Genomic DNA, 26,091 nt, shown 5'->3' with positions numbered 1-26,091 from the left:
TAACAGGAAGTAATGTGGGGGTGTATTGTGATTGATAAACCTCTAACACATATTAAGTGTCTTGGTTCATATAGCTTGCTGTACCAACTACACTATGTGTTAAATTCATCAATCTAAGACTGGTTCATATAGCTTGCTATACCAGCTCTAATGCATTACATCTTAGACGAATCCAATATTATTTTTCTTTCTCTCTATGTATTTTTTTTTGCAATATGTTGGGGATTGTTGTGAAACAGAATCACAGAATCTGGTATTGCACAATAATAAATGAAAAACAGAGTATGTTTTTAAACAAATAAGAGTGTGCGTGGAAAACCCTAGATTTTTCGATTCCGTTGGAGGAGATATCGGAAATGCGGTTGAAACTGGAACTACACCGAGATTGTCGCGCTCGTTGCACCCTCCACCCAGGATCATGTGTTAGAAAAGATGGCTTTAAATTAGAGGGGGGTGAATAGTTTAAAAGGGTTTTCGCAAACTTTTCAAAAACTAGAATGAGTTTATCTTAGAAACCAATTGATTCAGCAATTCAGTTAGCCAAAACAGCAAGCAAAAGTTGTAGTACCAGAAAAACAATCGGTTGTTTCGTAGAAACAATCGGTTGTTTATACCAGCAAACAACAAATAAACTGAGTTTAAAGAGTTAGAGATAGAGAGATTGTACACAGTTGTTTATACTGGTTCACTCCAAACTAGAGCTACATCCAGTCTTCTCAGAAACCCTGAGGATATCCACTAAGTAACCACACCTTGATCACTTACACAACAACCAAGAGAATGACCTTGAACACCTCAAGAAACACACTCTCCTTGGCCAACACTAAGATTGCTGATCTTGAACACCTCAAGAACACACAGCCAATCTCAGCAAGCACAGAAACAAATTGTTCAATAGAGTACAAAGATTACACTTGTTACAGATGAATATCTGAAATCAATACAAGTAGAATCCTATTCCAGCACCTTGATCAATCACAAACTCTTAGCAATCTCAACTCTTTGAAAAACTCTTTAGAAAAACTTTGTCAAAAGATACTTAATTCTCAAATCTGTTTTTCTTAATATATTCAAAGATGTAGTTTGTTATCAAATCTTAACAAACTCTTAAATTGCATTAAAAGATTGGTCAAAGCATTTAATGACTGGAGCGTATACAGTTAAAGCATTTAAAGCTCAGTCAAACACAAAACAGTTTTTCTGTTATGATTCCAAAACAAACAATCGGTTGTTTTCTCGAATCAATCAGTTGTTTTGGTACTTAACAGTTTCAACTATTCAAAAACAGTTTTCAATCTTTCTTAAAACACCTAAGTATAAACAATCGGTTGTTTCGACAAAACAATCAGTTGTTTCAACTTAGTTTGAAAAACATTTTACTTTCATAAAGATTGAGATGCTAATTGTTTGAGATTTAATCAAATGGTGGATTACAACATATAAACTACCCCAGAACAAAGCTTAAACCAGAGAGGCTTCAACATCCTTCAAAGGATTTGGATTCTTCAAAACATTGAACACCACTTGGTTCAACATCGTGGCCGCATGACCGGGAAAGCTCTGCCTGGTCCTTCGAAAGTTGAAGAACGTTGCTCCGCTTTCGCGCTCGCACTAGCTGGTCTTTCGGGACTTTAGAACGTTGTCGCAGTTGAGATGTTAAACGGAAGCATGTGGGTCTGGAAGTTGCAACAAATTTTGTTGTTCCTCTCCCTATATAAAGAGATCTCCATCCCCTTCAGAAAACACATCTCACACACTCACCTCTTCATCTTCTTCAAACGCACTTCGTTCACCATCTTCTTCCTCTCACCTTTTTCCACTTTCTCTCTCCTCATTTACTTTATTTTATTTTAATATTATATTGGGTTCTTACTCTTTTAATAGTAACTTGCTAGTTCTGATCCTCAGAAATTATTGGGAAGTTCCTGTTGTATCCTGGGGGACTTGCGCCAATAGACCGCGGATAAGTCCTTACGGACAGTGATTACTCACGCCTCGGGAAACCAATTTTGTTCGTCTTAAAGCCTATTTTACTACAATCGTAAGGACTTAATAGCTGAAAATACAGACAACAACAACACAATTCCGAAAACGTCAAATGTTGTTTCCGCAACGCAAATCATTTTTGCGAAACCATTTCCGGATGTCTTGAAAATTGAAGTCTTCACCAGTCAGAATTTCCGACGTTGGCAAGAATGCGTGTCCATCCTATTGGACATGTATGAAGTTGCTCTTGCACTTACAACTTCCAAACCCGACTCAACCACGATTGCGAAACAAGTTGATGATTGGAACCATGCAAATAAGGTATGTCATCACACCTTACTCAGTGTGTTATCTAACGATCTATTCGATGTCTATGCTTCTTATAAGAACGCAAAAGATATTTGGGATTCTCTTATCCTCAAATATACTTTCGAAGACATCGTCAGACAAAGGTTCGTAATTGCAAACTACTACCGCTAAGAGATGATCGAAGGCAAAGACATCAAAATCCAGATAAACGAATATCACAAGCTGATTGAAGATATCAAAACTGAAAGAACTCATGCAAGCTGATAACCCACCTCCTCCTCCACCAAACCTACCTCCTTTCCCCATTTCTTAGATCACAAATGATATTTTTCAAATGAATGACAAATGAAAAAATATTACGCCAATTATGAGAATAAACCCCTTGTGCAACCAAAGGTCATGAATTTTTCATTCTTTGTTATGGTTGGTTTTACATTTTCTTAGGTCTATCTTTTTAGTCATTGGATAAATTCGTGTCATGGAAAGGTCTTCTACACAAATTTGAAACTCCTCGACACTAACGATTAGTCATATAGGTATTGAAGAAGAAGATATGGATCACTTTAGATTATTGGATTACTGTTGCAAACATGATGTTTAACCTAAGTGTCATCCCTGATGACCTAAACTACGACAAGGATCATGTTTTGGATGAAATGTTACTGCAACAACTTCGCGGTCGTCCAAGAAAGAATGTATGAAGTTTAACTGTTAAGGATAGATTATTACATTACGTATATGTCCATATTCTCATTCCACACAATAGAAACTATGCATAACTACTACATGATGATGTCTTTGTGATGTGGGTCATGAAACATAACATTGTCATTAATTGGTCATACCATATTATTTGCCATGTGTGAAATTGTAAGTCAAATGGCATGCCTCTACCTTATGCTCTTATGATAACTCATATACTCTTGCATGTAGGCTTCAATTTGAAGTTGGAGGCTAACTCAAAATTACTTTGACCATATTTTCTCAATGAAAAATCTTTGAAAAATTGAATCATCATAAATAGTTTATGGAAGCATGGTCCATAACAACAACCACAAGAAGAAAACCTGAAAAGTGAAAATGAATATGGAGAGATAGGGATTGCAACAAGGTATGTAAGGACTCTAATTATGTTTGAATACTCTTTTCCACATTTCTCATGATGTTGACCATGTCAATGATATGATTAATGTTGATGAAAGTATGAACTATAAACTTCCGGATAGGTTGAAATAGTCTTCTGTTTCATTTAATTTTTTATTTTTATTTCTATAATTATAGTCAAATTTACCTATTTTATTAAATTATGAAATTTAATGCACGAATAGTATAATCATTCACAATTTTTTTCATTAACAAACTTTTTTTATAATGTTTTTTTACTTCATGATCATCAAAATAATTGTGATGTTTTTTTTCTTGAAATAAAAAGTTGAAACACAAATATATATATATATATATATAAATAAAAATAAATTGACTCTAACAATTAGATAAGGATATTTTTGTAAATCAATTATTTCTTATTTATTTTTTATTTTGTCTATATTTATTCTTGTAAAATATTTATAAAAAACCAAAATATTGTCATAAAAATTTATAGGAATATCAATCAATTAAATTTATCATCTCATAAACCTTTATAACAAAAAAATATATTTACCAGTATGATCTTCAGAGTAACAAAATAATAAAAAAGAGTATGTGCTTAAATGGTTGGACTGTGTAACAAATAATTATTTGTCCAATACTAACAAATAATTAAACTCTAGGTTGGGAAAAACGGAGAATATTATTTAGAATGCATAATCTTGAATTCTTGTGACTGGGTTTCATCATAATTCCTAGTTTGACGAAAAACACAAAACCGCTTAGCCAAAAACAGCGTATAAAAGTGTTTTGATGTCGGTCGGTCACCTTGTTTCCAGAGAACGGAGATGAAAACTTGTTCTGTTTTAAGCTCTCCGTTTTCCCTATTTCTTCTCCTTTTTCTCTTCTTCTCCTTCCTCACCTTCTCCACCTCACAATCCCAACTCTCCCTTCGCCCTTCTCCACCCTCAGTTAAACCGGCCACCGCTCTCGTCGCCGCCCTTGATGGCACCGTGTATTTGGTGGACAGTGATTCTGGAAGGGTCTTTTGGTCTTTTTCAACTGGATCTCCAATCTACTATTCCTATCATGCTCCCATCAACAACCCTAACCACAACTTCACCGCCTTCGTTGAATGTGGAGATGATTGGGAATTAATCGTCCACGACCCCCACTTGGGTCAAACGGTATTGTCTTTTAACATATCAAATATTTCATTGCTTTTTTCTGCACTTCCTGTTCCTCTCATATGACTGAGAAGGTTAGGTTTGTGGTGACTTATATTTTGTTTAGTGTAATTGCAAATTTGTGATTGTCTACTTGGATGGTTCTCTGGATTCAAATAGAAATTATATTTAGGACCTTTTTCATGCTTGCAGAGACTATCGAAATCGATTGAAGAGTATGTTGCTTCTACCCCTATCAAGACAAAGGATGGAGCATCGGTATTTGGTCACAAGAGAACCACTATGTATGTAGTTAATGCTAAAACTGGAGGGCTTTTTCGAAGTTACTCTGAACATGATCATGCTTCTAATGTGGTGTCGAGTTTTGATGACCGGCTGCATGTTTCAAGTACGAAGGATAATGAGCTTGTTGATCCTGCCCAGCTGAAGCCACCTGAGTTCTTGCTTGAGATAACTAGGACGGATTATACTTTGCAATCCGTTGTTCCTGGTTCTGGGGTAGTTTTGTGGACTATGAAAGTGGCTGAATTTAAGGCTGCATTGGTTTGCCCACATACTTCTGGAAGGATTTCATTAGATGCAGAGGGTGGGTATGATTTGGACGGTGGCTTAGATTTTGCTATGCCCTATGCATGTTGGGACATGAAACTGAATGAAGTATATCGCCAACGTAAGAAATTTTTGATAGAATCTGCTGAGAGATTGTCTGAGGTTTATGAGGAGGTTGATATGCTTCCATTTCGTACTTCAGAGCTCATGCTTCCATCAAAACCTGCTACTGATCAATTTGTCCTAGGCCAGGATGGATATACGATCCTATCTTTGCCTATGCCAAATTCTTTGCCTTCTTTGCAACAAAAAAATGGCTTCTTTGAGAGCAATGATAATGTACCTATGCTCCCTCGGTCTCGTATGGAGATCACTACAGAAGAAGTTGATCCAGGCAGGGTGAATAAATGGTCAAAAACAGTACCTCTTGTATTATTTACCATCTTTCTTGGTTCTTTCATTATATACCAGTCTCTTTTCTTTACAAATAAAGACCAGAATAGGGAGATAAATACCAAAAGTTCACCTCCTAAGAAGAAGAAAGCCCGCAAGTCAATAAAGAACAACATCATTGCTGTCACACAGAATAAGCAATCGTTATTGGTCCAGGAGGAGGACACATTCACACTTAATGAAACAAACTCCAGTACACAGGTGCAAGTTGATGGACGCAGGATCGGTAAACTATTTGTATCTAATAAAGAAATTGCTAAGGGAAGCAATGGTACTGTTGTCCTTGAGGGGACATACGAAGGTCGGACAGTTGCTGTCAAACGTCTTGTGCAAAGTCATCACGATGTAGCCCATAAAGAAATCCAAAATCTTATTGCATCTGACAGACATCCAAACATTGTTCGATGGTATGGGGTGGAATGCGATCATGATTTTGTTTACCTTGCTCTGGAACGCTGTACATGCAACTTGGACCATTTGATTCATTTGTACTCTGATATATCAGATAATCCAGCAGTTAGAACTTCTCAAATGCAGACAGAGAAGATTGTTATGCACAATCTTTGGAAAACAAATGGTTTTCCATCACCTCTGCTACTTAAACTGATGAGGTGAGTGAAAATATTGAACACTTGTTGATTGTTATGGATGTGATCTACAAGGTGACAATGATTACATTTTCCTAGGTTAGAGAAATATTATATTTCTCTTGGCTAATGTGTAAAAACGGTGAGTGAGAGTTGCTAGGGAGATATCTTTGTGCATGGATGAGTGTCATAGTAGCTAACTAGTTTAGCAACTTCTGCAATTGACATGCACTTAATGTTTTGCTATTATAAATAGAACTACGAAAACCGTTTTTCAATAGAATATACAAGCTAAAGTTTTGATATGGTAGCTTAGTTCTCAGCTAGAGAAATCTACCTTGTTAAGGTGACGTGTAGGAGCATTTCTACAACTAGGGAAAAAATGGAAGGATCTATTGTCAATGGGGATCTAAAGATGGTAGTTTTCATAAAGAGAGTATGAGCTAATTGACTAGAATAATACGGGCATTACCTTGTCATAAGAGAATCCAAATAGGATAAGAAAGACATGAGTACTACATATGAAGGCAAAAAGATAAGATAGCAAAGATTGGTTGAAATGGTAGACGTGACAAAAAGAGATAAGAATATGCAGGGAGGGTCCTTTTTAATTTTCATTTAGGACTCTCACAGTTGATTCAGTCAATGAAGGTTGATAGTTGTTTGTTATTATATGACTTAGTGATAACTCAACCATGGACATTTATTTTGATTTGTCTTGTTTATTTTCTGTGGACATCATCTTGACTTTCACGTTATTGCAACACAGGGATGTAGTTTCTGGGCTTGTTCATTTGCATGAATTAGGAATAATCCATCGGGACTTGAAACCTCAAAATGTTTTGATAATAAAAGAAAGATCATTAGTTGCAAAGCTTTCTGACATGGGAATTAGCAAACGCCTTCTCGAAGATATGTCTTCTCTAGGTGAAAGTGTTACGGGTGAGTAGAATAATTTATTTGTGTTTTTAAAGCATTGACTCTATGAATGACTAATGGTGTCTAGAATGAGATGGCTCTATCATTGTATGATTTTAGTTACGTACAAGTCCCTTTCACAAGTTAGTTTTGCTTAATTTTGGGACAAGCTTTACAGGAATTTCTCCAGTTTTCATATTTTTTATTGAACTCAAAATATGTTAATCCGAACACACATTTAGTCTCATGCTGCATTAATTTACCAGTCTTAGTCAATTATTTGTTCTTATTCTTAATCTTACATTAAGGTTTAATGTTAATTGCATGTAGGCTGTGGCAGTTCAGGCTGGCAAGCACCGGAGCAACTTGTTCAAGGGCGTCAAACACGAGCTGTGGATTTATTTAGTTTAGGTTGTGTCCTCTTTTTCTGCATGACTGCAGGAAGACATCCATTTGGAGAGCGGCTTGAGCGTGATGTCAATATTGTTAAAAATCAAAAAGATCTTTTCTTAGTGGAGTTTATTCCTGAAGCCGAGGATCTTATTTCTTGTTTGTTAAACCCTAATCCTGATCTTAGGTATATCATTCTCATCCAAAATCAGTTTTAGGAGAATAGAGTTATACCTTTCATATTTATTAATAATTTGCATCTCTTTCTGAATTACTTGATTGTTGTGCAATATAAATTCTAATACATTATCACCTCTCGGAAAATTCAGCTTTCGATTTTGCTAGTTGTTTCCATGTATGAAATGTCAATATAAATAATAAAACAGGAACTTTATTCTATTTTGATAAATCTGTAGAAATCTTTATAAATAGGCTGATATTGATCAGACTGCCTTTAAGTTGAGCCTAAGATTGGTGAAAATGGATTGAATGAAAATGATCTGATTTATCATGTTATTCATCTCAAATATGATGCATAAAACGGTCATTCAGTTTGCTATGGACATAATGTAATATTTGTTACTGGTACTATTACTTTGATATCTAGTGAATGCTACTGAAAAATCTGTATTTAATGGCATTGCCAGTGGCAGTGCACCTTCAACTGGCTTTTTAATTCCAATTGCAGTTTGGAAATTGGCAGATATTTCTAGATGTATGGATGCTCATTTTGGTGCGTTGGCCATTAATGAAGTCCAAAACAAGAAGCTTGTTGGAAAATATCTCTTATTTAGGAAAATTAAATCTCTTTAGTGAAAATATAATTTATTTAGGATCTATATACTATTCTGATTTGTAATCTGGCTATATAATTATGTTTCTTTGTTTCCTTATTTACTGTATAGCTATATAAGTGAAAATTGCGAGGAAAGGTGATTGGCATTCACATGCATGGTTGCAGCAAAAATATTATCCCTGGGAGGTTATCAAAGAGGATGATTATATTGCATACATTTGCTAAATTTACGTGAGATTTGATTGCATAAATTATGATAAGATTAAGAGGGTTTGTCTGATGGCTTTCAATGATTAGAGAACTGGACTTTTGTATTCAATTCATTAAAGAAATTAAGTCATTTGTTATCAGGCCAATGGCGATTGAAGTATTGCAACATCCTCTCTTTTGGAGCTCTGAGATGAGACTTTCATTTTTTCGCGATGTTAGTGATAGGGTGGAACTTGAAGATAGAGAATACGGTTCTGATCTTTTGAAGGCATTAGAAAGCACTGCTCCACTGGCTTTAGGTGCAAAATGGGATGAGAAGCTAGATCCTGATTTCGTTACTAACATTGGTCGTTACCGGAGATATAAATTTGACAGTGTTCGGGACTTGTTGAGGGTCATGAGAAATAAGCTAAATCATTACAGGGAACTGCCTCATGAAATCCAGGTATTTTTTCTTGAACTAACATTTTCTCAATTTTTTTTTTCTCCGGCTGAATTCCATGAAACTATTTGTTCACTTATAAGTCTCATCCAGAATTTTATTAAATAGTCCAATGCTGCTTTTAACAAATGCATCAATTAGCATAAGTGAACAAATGTAATTCTTGTATCAAATCAGCTCTAAATGTTGGGGTCAACTTCATTTTCAAAGTACATCCCTGATACCAGTTATGTCACGGTGATTCTGAATATTTTATGACTATTCTAGTGACTGTTCGCTTTAATAACAATTTTTTTTTCTAATAAACTCTTGTAAGTAACTCTTCTCCCAATATCAAAACAATGTCTTACAAAATTTATTTTAAGCTAAAGCCATATCTGAATGTTGATGTTTTATCATAATGGCAATTGTCGCTTAAATAGCATATTCACTAGATAAAATATACCGGCAAAGCATATTTATTAGAGGAAATGTAACAGTAAAGCAATTCTGTACATTATGAATATCTTGAGCATTTTATCTTAAGCCTAGTACATCAACCCTTACTGCACGACATGACAGTGATAATTCTGATAATTGGTTGTCACGACAGTATTGTAACTTTGTGGTTACTGATGTTGTTATCTTGTGTGATGATTGGGAAATGCAACAGTGTGGGTTATTCTTAGACATCCTAGCCTTTGTTGATTGCAATTGCATTTTTTGTTTGATTGTGCTTGAGTTGAAGTTTTAAATTTTCGCAATGAATTTCATTGAAATTGAATCTCCATTAATGTAATGATACAATCCTCCAGATCTTTGACTTATATGAGGTTTATTCCTTATTCCTATACTCGATAAAAGACAAATTCTACTCACTTGTTAAGGTTTAATGAAATTATACTCATTATGAGGCAAATTATACTTGACATTCCTTTTTTTTTTTACCACTCCTCCTGAACCTCCCTCAATTCATATAACATATATAATGTACCCTTTCTGGTAAAAAAAACGTTCCAAATACAAGTTACAACTCACAAATGATGAAGGATAGGGCTGAAACAGAGTTTGTTTAGGAGGAGGGGTTTTTTATGAGATATTTCTACTCATTTCCAGCATAACGTCTTTTTTCTTTTCCCTTTTTTATGGTTCTTTTGATATGACTTATCGATTTCTTTATGAATTGAGGGAGGTCAGCGTAAAATTAAAAATGAAAGGTTCTTGAGTGTAATATTGTTAAACTTGAGGGAATGTGAATGTAATGTGCTGTAAATACATATAACGAATGCTGTGCCTTCTAATTTATTTCTTCTTACTTATTAGGAACTGATAGGTCCTCTTCCAGAAGGATTCAATGACTACTTTGCAAGTCGATTCCCAAGGCTCTTGATTGAAGTGTACAAAGTTATATACAGAAATTGCAAGAACGATGAATGTTTTCAAAGATATTTTAGATACATTAACTAGTACCATCGCTTTGTTCTGATGACTTGGAATTTATCAGTCGGAAAAGACAGGATGGTCTGGAGCGAAATGTGTTCGGATTTACAGAACGGAGCAATAGATTTGTAGTGTAATGCAATGTACATATGTGGTCACTCTTCACAGATTAACTAACCCAAAGTTACAGTGGAATGCCATCTGTATTTTCCCTAGTGCTCATAGAATTCAGCTAAATGTACATTAATGTATTCTTCAACGGTTACTTCTTTACTTTAACTCTAAGCCATACAGAATTCAGAATTGTAAGAACTTATCTATCAGAATTTCACACGTTGAAGTTCTAGTCTTGGAGGCCTATACAAACAGGAATTGGAAGCAGGCAGTTAGTTTGCCCCTTAGTTCATGTAAAATAGATTATTGTTATCCTTATTAAGACATCTCAAACATCCCCTGAATGTAAATTTTAACTAATTTCGTTCTACATTGAGTATTCTACGAAAATCTAAAAGGAGCGGAGGTTAAATTATCTATAGGTTGAAAATCTTGTATGATGTCTAGTTCCAAACTGACATTATATATAGGTTAACTTATTTTTTTGTCTCGGAAAATTTTTCATTCGTTATCTGTGGTTGTGGTGCACAGTGAAGTGCATACAGCAGCTAATTCGATTCTTTTCACCTATAAAAAAACTAAAGTAAACAATTCCACGTAATTAAATAGACCAAGACATTAATTAAAAGCAGTTAGTCAGATATAGAGTGATGTTATGTTTTAATCCATTGGTCACATAAGACATAAATGACACTTTTATTGTGACTAGTCAGCAAGAGGATTGAAAATGATTAATGTATATTTAGTATAAACTGAAAACCCTTTTTTCTGCATATATGAAGAATTAAAAACCAAGTTAAAAGAAGTGTTACATATAGCTAGCCAAAGTTTTAATTTATCCTACATATATGAAGAATTAAAAACCAAGTTAAAAGAAGTGTTACATATAGCCAGCCAAAGTTTTAATTTATCCTACATATATGAAGAATTAAAAACCAAGTTAAAAGAAGTGTTACATATAGCCAGCCAAAGTTTTAATTTATCCTACATATATGAAGAATTAAAAACCAAGTTAAAAGAAGTGTTACATATAGCTAGCCAAAGTTTTAATTTATCCTACATATATTTTCTTAAAAGGAAAAAGAGGAAGTTCTAGTAGACCACTAGTTGCAGTAGGAATAAAGAGTGTTGCTGATCCATGTAGAAATGTTGGTCATAATACTTCACTAGCATATTCACTTCTGCGTGAAGCATATCCCTTATTCGAGTCGATGGATGAGCTTCCTTCAGTGGTTCTGTATGAGATCCTCTCCATTTTCCTTCTCTTGGATCTGCTCTTAACAGTCTCTTCTCTCTCATCTGCAAATGAAAGGAAAGTTTTAAGACGTGAAGATCTTGATGATCCAACATTTTGGCCGTCAGGGGACTCAGGTTCCTTTGAGTAGTGCTTGTGGTATTGCTTCAAAATCTGTATGAGATACATGAAGAGTGCAAGCAAGCAGGCAAGTCCACAAATAGCATAGAGGCCCCAAAAGCTTTTAAGTTGGAGTCTTTCCACTTCAAGCTTTGCCCCTTGTGATAAGCAAGCGCTACTCAAAAGCCATTTGTCATGGATCCTTTGCAAATCTCCACTATCTATCATTTGCAATATGGCAGTTGACATGTCAACTGCTAATGGTGAGTCCCGTGGAAAAGCCTGAAGAAAAATGAAGGAAAACAAGACATATTACCAAAGTTGGTAACATCAAATATGGGAACCAAGAACTAAGGAGTATATTAATCTTGAACTTGATTCCAAGGACTAGTACTAAGCATGTTGTACTCAAAATGTAAAAAACTAAAGAAAAAATAGGTAATGCACTAACACTGAACAAAGTTGTTTTACACATTCATCCAATCACAAACTGTATGGCAGATTTGTTGAGTTTTACAATGATTGCCTTAAAACTCACATCAACTGTGATTTCTAATTAGTATACCTTTTTTACACTTCCAATGTATAGTCGTTAAACTAAATATTGAATGGTAATTTCCTTCAATCTTTTTTCCTATTTAAGTTCAGCAAGTTGGACTAATTCATTCGAATAGTAAATAGATTAAGAATATAACATGGGGAAAAATGATCAAGTAAAGCATATAATATATAAAGAAAATCACATTTGTTTTTCCACTTTGCCTCCAAAACAAAGTTGTACTATTGATGTTTCATGATTCTACAAATGTATCACCGGATCTTGGGCGGCTGTGTTTATGATCATATATGGCAGAAAGAATTAATGAATTCCAAGATTAGGAACGGCTAGGGTGATTCCTATATGGGTTTCGGTAACCTCTGCCTTAGAAACTATTTGATGCCAAGTATAAATATCCAATATCTCAAACATTCAAAAAACACTTAATATTTTCTTCTTTAACATGAGTAAAAAAATGTTATTTTCATTCTTTAATATGTGTTTTTAGTCATTAACAATGCCCTTGCTCTATAGGCAGTTGGTCTGAATTTTGCAGGTAGGTTATGTTTCTGTAGATTGAAATGACCTATCCTTGTTTACCCAAGCATAAAGTCCATTGACAGTAGCAGTTAAGTATGCAACATGAGCTGCAGATCATATTGTCACACTTGCTTCTTCCAAGAGGAAAAGAAAAAAACCAAGGTAAAGGGCATGTGATACTTACAAATCCCCAACCATTTCTCGTGAACTCCTGACCTACGACAGTAAAATCACAACGGCTAGAGAGGAAGATGTCAGTGTAGGCACGCTCATCAATGTAAGCAGCAACACCCCCATTTTTGGGGCCATTTCTCAGTGCTCTAGCAATGTCTTCTGGTGTTGTCAGAGGAACTAGCCTGGACTCCTCAATATGAATTTCCTGAACTAAATAGTTTTTTGCAAAAGAACCCTGCGTGTAGCCGATAGGTTCTTTGCTATTTACTAGACTTTCAATGCCTTTAATGGAATAATAAAGCTGTTGCACTGTGAGGATTGAGGTTAGACTTGCCGTATAACTTGAGTTAATTATAAGAACTACAAATAACCATATAATCAACACAGCACGACCAAGTGTGCTCACTGTATTTTCCCCTACATGGTTTAGAGAAAAGCAGCTTGATTAATCGAAGGGGAGCTATCACTTTGACAATAGATGTCACAAAAGACAAAAGTTTGGCACTTACTGTGCGAAAAGAACATTGTTGAAAAGCTAAACCTGCAAGATGCAAACCAAACAAGTTACAAACATAATTGTTCCTACCTCAAGTTTGTTACAAACAAAGCTGTATACACATAAATATAATAGGAAAATTGAAGCCTCTTTATAATTGTAGTATGTACCATTAACAAAGATGAGTTCTAAAAAAGGTCCAAAGAGGAGAGATACAAAGATTTCCTTACCATAAAATGGTAACTACTTGTTTTTTGGGTGGTCCCCTAAATTCATCATTTACCCTATGCTCCAAAATCCAAACAACAGCTCCCACTAATATGAAAAAGACAGCTGTGACACACCACATCTTTGGTGTAAAAGGGGCCAAAAAGGCCAAAGCATGAGATTCTGCCTTCCCAACGGGAGCTACTACCACTAGACCAGACTCAATATATGGCTGAGTAAAATCCACCATCCTTGTTCTTTCTGTAGTAATTGCAATGTCACCTACCGCACCATCAAATTCCTGCATGAGAAGAAGAAAATTGGTCTTGGAAGATTGCCATAAAACATCCAAACTGCACAAAAGGTTATCGGCATGATACTCACACCCGTTGTGATCAGACGGACAAGCTCAGTCATGCTAGGATTGTTCTTACCATCCCCGTATGAGATGAACCTGTAGGGGACAGCATAAGGCAACAGATTCACCGCAGCAAGAAATACATCAATGCAGAAACCCTCAAACATATCAGTGCCTTTTATCTGTGAGACAAATTCTTGGTAACTAACACCTCTTGGTACTCCAATCTTTAAGAGCCTTCCATTGTTTGGAAAAACCCAACCACGAGGTCTCTCATCTGTGTTTCCAGGCCAAATCACAGGAAACAGCTTTTGATTTTTCCTGGCAAGATTGACTGGTTTGGAATAAAGAGTTTCTGGAGGAACAACTGATAAACCAGAGTAATTAGACCAATAACCAATCCTCCGAGTTCCTGTTCCAATCACATTAATGATTTCATATGCAGGATTAGCAAGGTTTCTATCAGATGTAAACTTGAATGGACCTGATACACCAACCATGTTTACCTCATAGATGTTACTACGTAACATATTTCCTTCATTAAAGATTTTCAAGGCCTCAAGATTCAAGTTGTTTCCATGTATGCTAGATAGCTTTGAATCAGTTGAGAATGTAATTTGGTTACCTTCTTTGAAAAATGCATCAAGAGCACGAGCAAGTACATAAACAGTGTCATATGCAAAGAGAGGTAAAAAACTCAATCCAAGTTTGACATTCGCAGTATTTCCACTAGTCAAGTTTTTCCACCTAGAAACAAAACTTCTTCTGCGCTGTGAATCTGGCGTGTAGATACGTGGTGTAAGAACTCCTTGAATTTCATCCATTGAATCAGGAGAAGGGGGATAGTTGATATCAAGCAGAGCAGAGAGGAAGGCAGTGGCTATCCAGACATAACCAGTTCCCATCATTCCTAGATTCTTTGCAACTGTAAACACCTGGGGGCCAAGTAGAGTATTGCCATGAACAACTATTACCCGTGATTCTGCCAGAGCCACCTGCACAAGCACATTAGTAATCTCTTCCATAGATGCTTGGGGACTCAAAGCTGCTTTATATGATATCTTGCAACGCCTCTCCGCAAGCTTATCACCTAATGCGCCAATTCCATTTCTCCCATTATCATCGTCAGGGTAGACAGCGATAACATCTTTCCAGCCATAGTAGTCAATAAGGTCTGCTATTGCAGTCATTTGAAAAAGATCACTATGGCAAGTTCTAATGAAGAATGGGAATTGAAGTGAAGAAAGAGTAGGGTCTAAAGCTGAAAATGACAAAAGAGGAACTTGGAGCTCATTTGCAATATTAGTTATGACATGAGCTGTTACAGAACTATGGGGGCCTATTATCGCCACCGTCTGTCTTGCCATGACCTGCAAAACTGTTATCACGTAGAGCTATAATTTCACAGAGTTGAAGTAACTTGATCTGTGGCTGAGAAAGATTATTTTTATGGTTTTAACACATAACAAGGGTGATACTATGAAAGACATACCCTCGGCAATGCTCAGGAAACCTCTGTACTTAGAATCTTCTTGCAGTGAGAGGTTTAGCTTGGTTCTACCAAGAATAGTTGGATCAGAATTTATATCTTCAAAGGCAGCTTCTAATGCAACTTTTATAGTTCTACCAACACTGGTATTGAAGGAGAAGAGAGCCCCAATATTTACAAAATCTGGTACTGTGGAATTTTGCCCGCCACGCCCATTTGAAAAGCATCCAATGGAGAGAACCATGAAAACCAAGGGCCAAACTTTAATCATGGTTGGATAAGGGGCCTGTTAAACAATAACCACAAATGAACAACCTCCTCTACAAACAAGTGAAGCAATATCTCCAATTCTGTTTTATTTTCTAAAAGAAAGTACAACAACTACTAGTAACTAAACTAACATCTTGAAAAGAGATAGTTCTTGAAAAGAGGTAGTAATAGAACCCCCCCTCCCCCCAAAACAAGATAGCTCACAAATTCAAAAACCAAATCTTAAACATACCAAATATAAATAAATCTTAGACAAACATTCGATGGGGAAACAAAAAAACACTTAAGTGCCTACAACTAAGGCAAACAAGTACAGATTTGCAATACACCAACATGTAAAAATACAACTTTTCTCAAAAAGGATTATACATGCCTGGTAGATTCACAAAAGGACAAACTTTAACCAGTGGCCAATACTTGCACAGGAAGAGGGAACCAAAAGTAAAAGCAAGAGACCTTGAAAAACATAGTGGAATATGAAGAATTTGAACACTGATGAAAAGTAAAGTAAATGGGGGGAGAAATTGGAATTAAGGCTATTGCTAATGCTAAGGTTGGTGAGGGGAGATATGGTCCATCAAAATTAATGCCACTGGGAAGATATTGCTCCTCCTTCTGTTTTATTTGAGTGATGATGTGCAATAATGACCCTTGGCACCAATAAATTGGGTACTGAAATTGCACCTCAAAGTGTGAAATTGCCTCGAAACAGTTGGAGATAATTGTCGTGTCCACAACAGCACAGATTTGAACCCCTTCCAACTTTAAGGACTGTCATGTAGTGACAATTGGTATATTTACTATAAAATACTAATAATAGTAGTAATATGTTTGATTTTTCATGTGAAACACATGACGGGATCTCCGCCTCAAAGTAAAGTTATTGGTTATGAGTTTTTTTTTTTACGAAAGTAGAATAATTTTGTAAATTAATTATTAAAATAGATAAAATTTTAAAAATTATTAAAATAAATAAATTTTAATACGATTTTAATATTTATCTGCGTAACACAATTTTATTATTATTTTAGATCAATTTCAATATTAATTGAAATTTGATTTTTTAGCACAATTTAAAGTGAAATAAAAAATAAGCGTAATACTGTGTAACTGTGTTGACAGTAAAGTGTGTCGAAAGCCATGTTTCATTTACGGTAGAACGTCCTTCTCAATCCACAAAATAAAGTCATAAAAAAAACAGAATAAGAGAACAAAACAAAAGTGATGTAGACATAGTTTATTTTCTTTTATGTTACTATTATAACTAATAATTTAATGATTCTTCTTTATTGTTCATTTTATTATTTAACTATTATTCTGTAAATTTTTACTGTTCAGGTTTTTTTCTTATAGTTTATTGGCATGTATTTTAGTTTCATATTTATTCATTTATTAAATATCCAATTACGTATTAACGTGCCTTGAAACAAAAAAATAAAATATGAAAATAAATTCAAAGTTGCTTTTACCTTTTTTATTTACTGAGTTATTATTTATTTAAGAAATTGGTAAAGTGTATGGAAATTAAAAAATATGATGCTAAAATATAAAAAAAGAAAAGTGAGGAAATTTGTTAAAAAAAATGATAGTAGAATAATAAGAAAATGTACAGATAAATTAAAAAATTAAGACTCATACTTTATTTGTTATAGACTTTTCTAATCTACTTTAAAATCTTTTTCATATTAATGTTTTAGATAAATGTAAAAATTAATCACTTTTTATTTTAATTTATAACTTTCTTGGATACGTCGTCCTATTCTTTTTGTCGTCCATTTTGTATTTAGCCTTTTAAAATGTTATAAATTTTGTTATATGTTATGATTTTGTTGAATTAAAAAATAGTCTTATGAAAGTTGAGATAATTAGGGACAGAAATAATAAATAGATAAAAAAATAGAACAAAATAAGATAATGATATAAAGAAAAAATTAATATGGAAAAACATCATTAACTTGAGAAGTAAAAACTCATGTAATTTAGTCTAAAAAATGTCAAAAATGTTTTTACTATAATAAAGTATGATTACAATATTTGTTTATCTCATCCTACGATGATAATACTTAATCTCACTATAGGAGGATGTAATACAATTCTATAGCTTTTTACTAGAATTTTTAATCTCAAATTATGATGAATATCAATTCTCATTTCATTTATTCTCTGTATTTTCACTTACTTAGACTTCTCTTTCTCACAAGTTCCTTTTACATAGAGAATGAGATAAAAACTTCTTTATAAAATAGTGGATAGTTAATGGAAAAAATTATTTCCAATTTTTTAGATTGAATTTCATTGTCTTAAAAAGATGTAAAATTTCAAAATGTTATAATGTTCATCATTCAATACATCAATTATCAAAATTTATTGGTTGTAGTCTCCCATTAAAATAAAATAAAAAAATTCTATATATATTAAAAATATTGGGTAGTATTAATCATTGCTCTTGATAATAAATGAAAATGTTCTATACGTCAATAGTGCAAAAGTCAATAAAAGAATAGAAAACATTAGAAATGTTAGAAGTATCTAAATCCAACTCAAACTTTGTCAAAAAAAATTAGCAACTTGATAAACTCTCTGAATACGTGACCAGAGCACATGCCATTAATTATGCATGCATTAACTTGAGAACTACTGCACCCCTAAAATATTTAAAAGAACTGTTTTATTTAGAAAAATAACTTAATATATTATTTAGTTTGACACGATAATACACTAAGGAAGTAAACTATTTTTTTTTTAAAATTATTTATTTTTAAGTAGAAAAAATTATAAATAAAGAATAAATAAATATTAATGCCTTTACAGTTAAACTCTCAAATACAAGTATTCATCTTAATTATTTTAACATTGAACTAATACCGTTGGAAAAAATAGTTACAAAAATTAGGGGCAAAATAAATTGTAAGGATTAGAAGTTTTTTGTGAATTTATTTGTTTATATGCGTGAAATGAATTGGTTGTACATAATTTGATAATAACAGGTGATAAAAATTGTATAGTTGCTGAGTTCAGATAATTGGGATTCTCTTATAAATTTGATTCCTCCAAGTTGAAGTGAGTAACATACTTCAGTACAATGATTAAGAAATAAAAAGGTTAATATTGGAAAAATATATTAAGGTAAGAGAATGTGTTGACCTTGTTATTTTGGTGAGAATTTATATAGAAAAATGTGAAAAGAATGATTAGTATGATTAGTATGTTGATATGATGAAAGAAAAATGATGATGGAATGCAAGAGGTTGGAGGAGCAGAAGGCCTTGTATCCGGTCAACTAGTAACACAAATGGCAGCAGAAGAAGCCACATGTCAGTTCCTTTCAAGCGCTACAATGGCGACCGCAAAACTTGCATTTGCCAATCACTTTATATATACTCTTCTCAACGGTTCCCCCTTCTCTCTCATATCCATTTATATCTATATTGGTCTTCGTTTTTCTGCTCTTAATCTTCTCACTTTGCCACCACCATTTCTTCCTTTCTCTGCACGCTACCACATTTTTCTCGTGTTTCTCACGGTTGCCTTCGCTACAGTTTTTCTTTTTTGCTTGGATCAAGTGCCAACCACGTTTCCTATAGCTGTATCTGCCTGTGTGTTCTTCTGGGGTGCTTTAAAAATGGCTTCTTTCTCGGGTGTGGTGGTTGTTTGAATAGTTTTGGAGAAGCTTCTGGTATAAGGGTAAATAAAAATAAATAAATATTATGAAAAAATAAATTTTTAAGCTCTTGTTTGGTTGTGGTTGTGATTGATTGGTGGATTGGTGATATGGGACAAGGAAATGTTGCACGTGTGAGGCAGATACAATGAGTGGTGGTGTTAGTGGTGCATGCCCCTGCCCCAGGCGTAGTAGTGAGGGTTCCATGGAGGACCTGAATGGGGATACGGTGGGGAATTTGAATCAGAATTCAGGGAAGCCTCCCAGGGACTATTCGTCTATGCGACATTTCAGCAGCTCTTCTTGGTCTGCTGAACCGGTTAGTATAATCAAATTGAAATTCCATGTTTCTGTTCTTGTGGGTTGGATATCAGCTAGATTCAATTCAACAACACCTGTGCAGCATTTTGATGGCTCGACACAATTTGGTTGAAAGAAACATAGGATTTAGGAAAGCTTGGAACATATTGTTTCCTCTCATTTATTGTTTTGATATTATCCTAGGACTTGTTAATATAGTAGTTGTATTGTTACAAAAGAGGCTTTTGGCGTGTTTCGTTCCACCTTTGATATGTAGTTTTATGCGTTTATTGAGAAGCTAATAGTTATAACTTCCATATCCCAGACATGATTTCCTATTTCTCAAACAGTTTTCAAACGTGCATCTGGATCCGATTGAATCTGCAGCTAATTGCAAAAGGGTCGATATAATTTCTGGTGATTTATAAAAGCTGCAATCCATAGGATAACTTTTCTTGAAAGTTGAAATGGCATTTTACTATTAAACTTTTGAGCAATTTGTTGGTTTATGTCCTTGTTTTGACCGGTTTGTTTCAAGTATAGTGTTCATGTCTATGAAAGCATAGAAAGACAATTAATTCCATGTAAAGAAAATGGATTGTTTATTTGTTCAAGCTGCTATTATCCATATATTTTGACGTAGTCCTAGCCAGTAATTATGCCCTATCTTCTTCTGTCTAGGAATCAAATATTAATATTATTGGACTTAAATCAAGAACAGAAAAAAAATCACACTTTCCACTTGATATTCGATCTGGAAGCTATTCTGATAAAGGACCAAAGCAGTACATGGAGGATGAATTCATATGCATTGATATTCTTAGTGAATGTGACGGTCTTGGAGCAAACATTGCTTCTCCTGCAGCATTTTATGGGGTATGTTTCTTGTGTTGAGTTAGATCGATCCTATTATTAACCTAATGAAGTGGGCAAATTCTCTTCATAAGTGGAGCAATATTCCATAAGATATGAATGAATTCCCAATCACTGATTTACCACATTGACCTAAAAGATTTACAAAGATTAATACATCATAGAAATTATTCTTTGACTACCATGCTTTGATTAGTATTCCAATCCCGTTGCCTTTTGCATGTCCCTTAGATTAGGTATTCATGGGGATTGATGATATACAGGTATTTGATGGACATGGTGGTGTTGACGCAGCATCATTTACGAGAAAGAACATCCTCAAGTTTATAGTTGAAGATGCCCATTTCCCCTTTGGCATTAAGAAAGCAATTAAGAGCGCATTTGTGAAGGCTGATCTTGCTTTTAGAGATGCCAGTGCTCTTGATAGCTCTTCAGGCACCACCGCTCTGATAGCCTTTATGTTGGGAAGGTAAGGACTGAGAACTATATGATTAGAATAATGATTTTTAGACGCTGTTGGTGGTTGCATATATGAATTTTAATGCATGCTTCTAGCACAAGCAAATGGTGTTAATTGTACTAGTAATCTATTTTGCAGTTCCATGCTGATTGCCAATGCAGGAGATTCTCGTGCTGTATTGGGAAAACGGGGCAGAGCCGTTGAACTTTCCAAAGACCATAAACCAAATTGCACTTCTGAAAGATTAAGAATTGAAAAACTGGGTGGGGTTATCTATGATGGATACCTCAATGGCCAACTATCAGTTGCTCGTGCTCTTGGAGATTGGCACATAAAAGGCACTAAAGGTTCTAAGAGTCCTTTAAGCTGCGAGCCGGAGCTGGAGGAGATTGTGCTGACCGAAGAGGATGAGTTTTTGATAATGGGCTGTGATGGATTGTGGGATGTGATGAGCAGCCAGTGTGCCGTGACAATGGTGAGGAAGGAGCTCATGCAGCATAATGATCCCAACAAATGCGCAAAAGTACTTGTTTTGGAGGCCCTCCAACGCAACACATGTGACAACCTCACAGTAGTGATTGTGTGTTTCTCCAAAGATCCACCTTCTAAAATTGAAATTCCTAGATCATATAGGAGGAGGAGTATTTCTGCTGAGGGCCTTGATCTTCTCAAGGGTGTCTTGAATGGTAGATGAATAAATGTTGTTGCTGATTTGTACAGATTATTGAGTAGGGTGTTCTTCAGTGGGGATTTTTCTGACTAACTGCTACCCCTACTGCCCTTGAATATTGTTGTTTGCTTAAATGTCAATAATAATGTTACACGACTTGTAACAACTCGAATTGGGGAGTACCTACCAATCAGATTCTGAGCCTTCATTACTTGTACTATATGATTATTACAAGGACTATCACCCGGCAAGGTTCGCACATACTTCTGGTCTTGTTGTCTACAACAAGCTTCTTGAAGTCCAATTTTTGAGTATCCTTCAGTGTCAGTCTTCCCATTTTCAATGGCGGGAAGTGATACAAATACACAACACAATAGTAGCAAACTTCCATTGTCCACTGAAAAGAGCTATGAAGTAAATGATTTGTATTCCCCCCCCCATAGTTTATCTTTTACAACATTTTCAAGTCATTGTAAATTTGTTAGGAACATTCACCATGTTTTCTTATTGTTGTTGACCTGTCTTTGCCTTCACACATTTGGCAAATTAAAGGAAAAACAGATAATCACTTATCAAAGTTGAAAATGATTCTGTTAAAAAGATAAATGGACATAATACTTAGGAACGATTGATAGTGTTCATGTTCAGCCTCATTGCTACAATCTTGTCAGGGATATTCTCTCTAGTACTAATTCCCTGGAATCCTTGTTGTGCAATCACATTTTCATAGAAGCTAATGGTCCAGCGCGCAAGATAAGGCATGAGCATGATCTCAGGCCATAGAATTTTTTATGCCATTCCTAAGCTCCAATAATATCAACACATTCTTTTGTTCATTTTAGAAAAGGTTAACCCGGAATGTACAATAATATTTTTGGAATGAAAGGAAACACTTTCTTAATTCAGAATTACAATTGTAAGTAAACTTGTATAATGAAAGAAGAGGGTGTAGGTTGATATAGTTGAAGAGCATGAATAAAAGTCTTCCTATTTTTCTTTGCATTCCTTTGTCAGCAAATGATTCAGCTGTCCTTTTCTGTGGTTAGTGTCCCTTTGTTTGGACTTTAGGCCCCTTCCTTTATAAGAAAAAAGGGTGTTAAATAAATACAATAATCAAGAAAACATAACCTTTCAGAAGTAAATCCCATAGCGGAGCAGAGAACCAGTAAAAACTTAGGGATGATTATCAAGAGTTACGAATGTTAGACCCATTAATCTTTGGGAAAGGATGGTGTTTAAATGCTGAAGAGTTTAATTTATATACGTATATAGATATAGATACTCAATAAGAATAGACAAAAATGACTCATTTTTTCTTTAACGGGAAAACATTTGGATTGAGTGGGGCGATTTGTTCATTGGGAAAGTCATTGTTTATAGCAAGATTTTCTACTCTGAATAATCTTTGCACTTAGCCTCGATTGATGAGATGCATAAACTTTGGAAAGCATTGGCATATCGTAGATCCTCCTCAATCCCTTATCTAAGGCGTTTCCAATTCCAAACGCATTCATCTACATCTTCATCTTCATCTTCGTATTCTTCTTCTGCACCAAGCGAGGAGCATGTTTCGCAGCTGATACTGGACCAGAAATCTGCTACCCAAGCGTTGGAATGCTTCAGATGGGCGTCCACTGTTCCCAACTTCGCCCATTCTCAATCCACATACCGCGCCTTGATTCACAAGCTCTGCACCTTCCGCCGTTTCGACACTGTCAAGCAACTGCTCGACGAAATGCCCCAATCACTCGGTGCACCACCCAATGATGCCATCTTCGTCACCATCATCCGCGGCCTCGGCCGAGCGCGGATGATTAGAACTGTAATCAAAGTACTTGACTTGGCGTACAAGTTCCATGGCAGTCCCTCCCTCAAGATTTTCAACTCAATTTTGGATGTCCTTGTGAAGGAGGACATTGACATGGCCCGGGAATTTTATAGAAAGAGCATGATGGCGAGTGGGGTTGAGGGGGACGATTACACTTTTGGGATTTTGATGAAAGGGATGTGCCTCACTAATAGGATAGGTGAAGGTTTTAAGCTCTTGCAGCTTATTAAGTCCAGAGGGGTTACTCCAAACACTGTGGTTTACAACACTTTGCTTCATGCGCTTTGTAGGAATGGGAAGGTAGGGAGGGCTAGGAGCTTGATGAGTGAGATGGAGGAGCCTAATGATGTTACCTTTAATATTTTGATATCTGGGTACTGTAAGGAAGGGAATTCAGTTCAGCCTCTTGTCCTGCTGGAGAAGAGTTTTAGCCTGGGATTTGTGCCTGATACTGTCTCTGTTACTAAAGTGCTGGAAATTCTATGCAATGCTGGACGCGCCACAGAGGCCGCTGAGGTTTTAGAGAGAGTTGAGAGCATGGGAGGTTCGCTAGATGTTGTGGCTTACAACACCTTGATAAAGGGGTTTTGTGGAGTGGGGAAGGTGAAGGTTGGGCTTCATTTTTTGAAGCAGATGGAGAGTAAAGGCTGTCTTCCAAATGTGGATACCTTTAATGCACTGATATCTGGCTTTTGTGAATCTGGGATGTTGGATTTGGCTCTTGATCTATTTAATGATATGAAAATAGATGGGATCCAATGGAACTTTGTTACATTCGACTCATTAATTAGGGGTCTGTGTTTAGAAGGAAGAATTGAAGATGGTTTTTCTATTTTGGAGCTAATGGAGGAAAGCAAAGAAGGCTCTAGAGGGCACATCAGTCCTTATAATAGCATAATATATGGCCTGTTTAAGCAAAACCGATTTGATGAGGCAGCTGAGTTTCTTACAAAGATGGGGAACTTGTTCCCTAGAGCTGTTGACAGAAGCCTGAAGATTTTAGAACACTGCAAGAAGGGATCTATTGAGGATGCAAAGAGGGTATATAATCAGATGACTGATGAAGGTGGAATTCCAAGTATTTTAGTTTATGACTGCCTTGTTCATGGATTTTCCCAACAAGGTAGTGTCCGAGAGGCAGTTGAGCTGATGAATGAAATGATTGCTAATAACTGTTTTCCCATTCCATCTACACTCAATGCTGTCATCACGGGGTTTTGCAGACAGGGAAGAGTTGAGAATGCCTTGAAGTTGGTGGAAGACATGATCGCAAGAGGTTGTGCACCCAATACAGAAACATACTGTCCTCTGATAGATGTCTTATGTAGGAAAGGGGACCTTCAAAAAGCCATGCAAGTCTTCAGAGAAATGGTAGACAAGGGCATCCTTCCCAACCTTTTTATTTGGAATTCACTGCTACTCTCTCTGCGTCAAGAAAGACGTATCAATAAGAATACACTCGACGTATATGACATACTCTAGTAATCATATTGCAAACTCTGTCCCACAAACAATGTCTTTGCTTCACACTCTTAATACTCCCCACACATTAAGTATTCAGGAATTGTTTATTTGGTGGAAATCGATGCGACTGACTTCCATCAATTAAATCTAACACCTAGTGTTTTTGTCGTTTACTCCGAGTTAATTCCTACAAACCTTATCTTAATGGCTATGGGTGTCCATACCTTCTTAAATTTCTCTTGGTTCTCCGTATTGACAGCAAAAAACTTCACGTCTTCTTCTGGTTAAACGACAAGAAATAGTACACTGCAACACCTCAAACTTATGAATGGGTACACCGACACCTGACCAGTTGGATGATGATGGTAGGCTATTAGTTAGCTTGTTACTATCACACACGACAGATATTTGAGTTTTTTTATTTTATCTGCATCTTTAAGATTTACATCGAATGAATTATCTTCACTCCCTATCACACTTGACATGACTTTTTTGGACAAATCTTGCTTGAAAGATGAACAAAGGAGAAACAAAGTTGTGGTGTCCTTTCTCTAATGGGGACCGACAAACGCCTTGGCCTTTAGTGAATAAATAAAATAGCCACGATCAAAATAAATTCCCTTATAAATATCTGAATTTGATGTAGGATATTCATATTATATAGCGAGCAAGTGCCTACCACACAAGGATATTTCTAAATTAAAAATGTTAATAAAAAAAATAAGAAGAGAATCAAATGTCTTTTCATTATAATAACTAGCATAAACAGGGGAGTAGCAGCTCCCTATGTGTTTGCATTTCTACAATGCTCTTATGATATTACTCTAAATAATCTTAATTTGATACCGTTTTCAAATATTGCAACCTGTCATAAAAATCTAATGAAATTATAACTTTTAAGAAAAACTAAAACCAATAAAGCACCTAAAATTTATTAAACCTTTTTTTAATTTGGTATTT

General features: G+C 35.3%; 4 protein-coding genes across 7 annotated transcripts; 3 read left to right on the top strand and 1 right to left on the bottom strand.

Annotated features, from left to right (window-relative positions):
• The first annotated feature begins 4,079 nt into the window (after positions 1-4,079).
• Positions 4,080-10,819, top strand: LOC137811043 (serine/threonine-protein kinase/endoribonuclease IRE1a). Its single transcript, XM_068612609.1, has 6 exons — positions 4,080-4,571; positions 4,764-6,184; positions 6,930-7,102; positions 7,409-7,655; positions 8,616-8,919; positions 10,219-10,819. Exons 1-6 carry the CDS (start codon positions 4,233-4,235, stop codon positions 10,360-10,362), a joined length of 2,628 nt encoding a protein of 875 aa, XP_068468710.1. The 5' UTR covers positions 4,080-4,232; the 3' UTR covers positions 10,363-10,819.
• Positions 10,820-11,336: 517 nt separating this feature from the next.
• On the bottom strand, positions 11,337-16,648 carry LOC137811042 (glutamate receptor 3.6-like). Of its 3 annotated transcripts, none has more exons than XM_068612607.1 (7): positions 16,560-16,648; positions 15,609-15,891; positions 14,143-15,494; positions 13,782-14,059; positions 13,565-13,596; positions 13,066-13,472; positions 11,337-12,085 (listed from the first exon to the last, which is right to left on the bottom strand). In XM_068612607.1, the coding sequence occupies exons 2-7, from the start codon at positions 15,874-15,876 to the stop codon at positions 11,603-11,605; spliced, it is 2,820 nt and encodes a 939-aa protein (XP_068468708.1). In that variant the 5' UTR covers positions 15,877-15,891; positions 16,560-16,648; the 3' UTR covers positions 11,337-11,602. The 3 variants fall into 3 exon arrangements, with proteins under 3 accessions (XP_068468708.1, XP_068468707.1, XP_068468706.1); XM_068612606.1 differs by having other exon boundaries at positions 16,249-16,613; XM_068612605.1 differs by lacking the exon at positions 16,560-16,648 and adding an exon at positions 16,332-16,494.
• A 2,432-nt stretch (positions 16,649-19,080) lies between these two features.
• LOC137811041 (probable protein phosphatase 2C 47) lies at positions 19,081-22,298 on the top strand. 2 transcript variants are annotated; one of them, XM_068612603.1, is made up of 4 exons: positions 19,081-19,855; positions 20,518-20,712; positions 20,973-21,178; positions 21,308-22,298. In XM_068612603.1, the coding sequence occupies exons 1-4, from the start codon at positions 19,685-19,687 to the stop codon at positions 21,861-21,863; spliced, it is 1,128 nt and encodes a 375-aa protein (XP_068468704.1). In that variant the 5' UTR covers positions 19,081-19,684; the 3' UTR covers positions 21,864-22,298. The 2 variants fall into 2 exon arrangements, with proteins under 2 accessions (XP_068468704.1, XP_068468705.1); XM_068612604.1 differs by lacking the exon at positions 20,518-20,712 and having other exon boundaries at positions 19,548-19,855.
• A 349-nt stretch (positions 22,299-22,647) lies between these two features.
• On the top strand, positions 22,648-25,606 carry LOC137811040 (pentatricopeptide repeat-containing protein At2g17525, mitochondrial). The gene has a single exon (XM_068612602.1). The coding sequence runs from the start codon at positions 23,269-23,271 to the stop codon at positions 25,147-25,149; it is 1,881 nt and encodes a 626-aa protein (XP_068468703.1). The 5' UTR covers positions 22,648-23,268; the 3' UTR covers positions 25,150-25,606.
• Positions 25,607-26,091: the final 485 nt, after the last annotated feature.

This window comes from Phaseolus vulgaris, chromosome 2, assembly GCF_000499845.2.
Source record: "Phaseolus vulgaris cultivar G19833 chromosome 2, P. vulgaris v2.0, whole genome shotgun sequence".
NCBI lineage: Eukaryota > Viridiplantae > Streptophyta > Magnoliopsida > Fabales > Fabaceae > Phaseolus > Phaseolus vulgaris.
The sequence above is the reverse complement of the archived record's forward strand: the minus strand, read 5'-3'. Positions and strand labels throughout refer to the sequence as shown.

Bases quoted from the DNA above. Each gene is read 5' to 3' on its own strand.
- LOC137811043 (XM_068612609.1), top strand. From the start codon at position 4,233: ATGAAAACTTGTTCTGTTTTAAGCTCTCCGTTTTCCCTATTTCTTCTC. The intron at 4,572-4,763 runs GTATTGTCTTTT...TCATGCTTGCAG, and splicing joins ACCCCCACTTGGGTCAAACG to AGACTATCGAAATCGATTGA. The intron at 7,103-7,408 runs GTGAGTAGAATA...AATTGCATGTAG, and splicing joins TCTAGGTGAAAGTGTTACGG to GCTGTGGCAGTTCAGGCTGG.
- LOC137811042 (XM_068612605.1), bottom strand. The intron at 13,473-13,564 runs GTAAGTGCCAAA...TAAACCATGTAG, and splicing joins AACAATGTTCTTTTCGCACA to GGGAAAATACAGTGAGCACA. The intron at 12,086-13,065 runs GTAAGTATCACA...ATTTTTCTTCAG, and splicing joins CGAGAAATGGTTGGGGATTT to GCTTTTCCACGGGACTCACC.
- LOC137811041 (XM_068612603.1), top strand. From the start codon at position 19,685: ATGAGTGGTGGTGTTAGTGGTGCATGCCCCTGCCCCAGGCGTAGTAGT. The intron at 20,713-20,972 runs GTATGTTTCTTG...GATGATATACAG, and splicing joins CTCCTGCAGCATTTTATGGG to GTATTTGATGGACATGGTGG. The intron at 21,179-21,307 runs GTAAGGACTGAG...TCTATTTTGCAG, and splicing joins ATAGCCTTTATGTTGGGAAG to TTCCATGCTGATTGCCAATG.
- LOC137811040 (XM_068612602.1), top strand. From the start codon at position 23,269: ATGCATAAACTTTGGAAAGCATTGGCATATCGTAGATCCTCCTCAATC.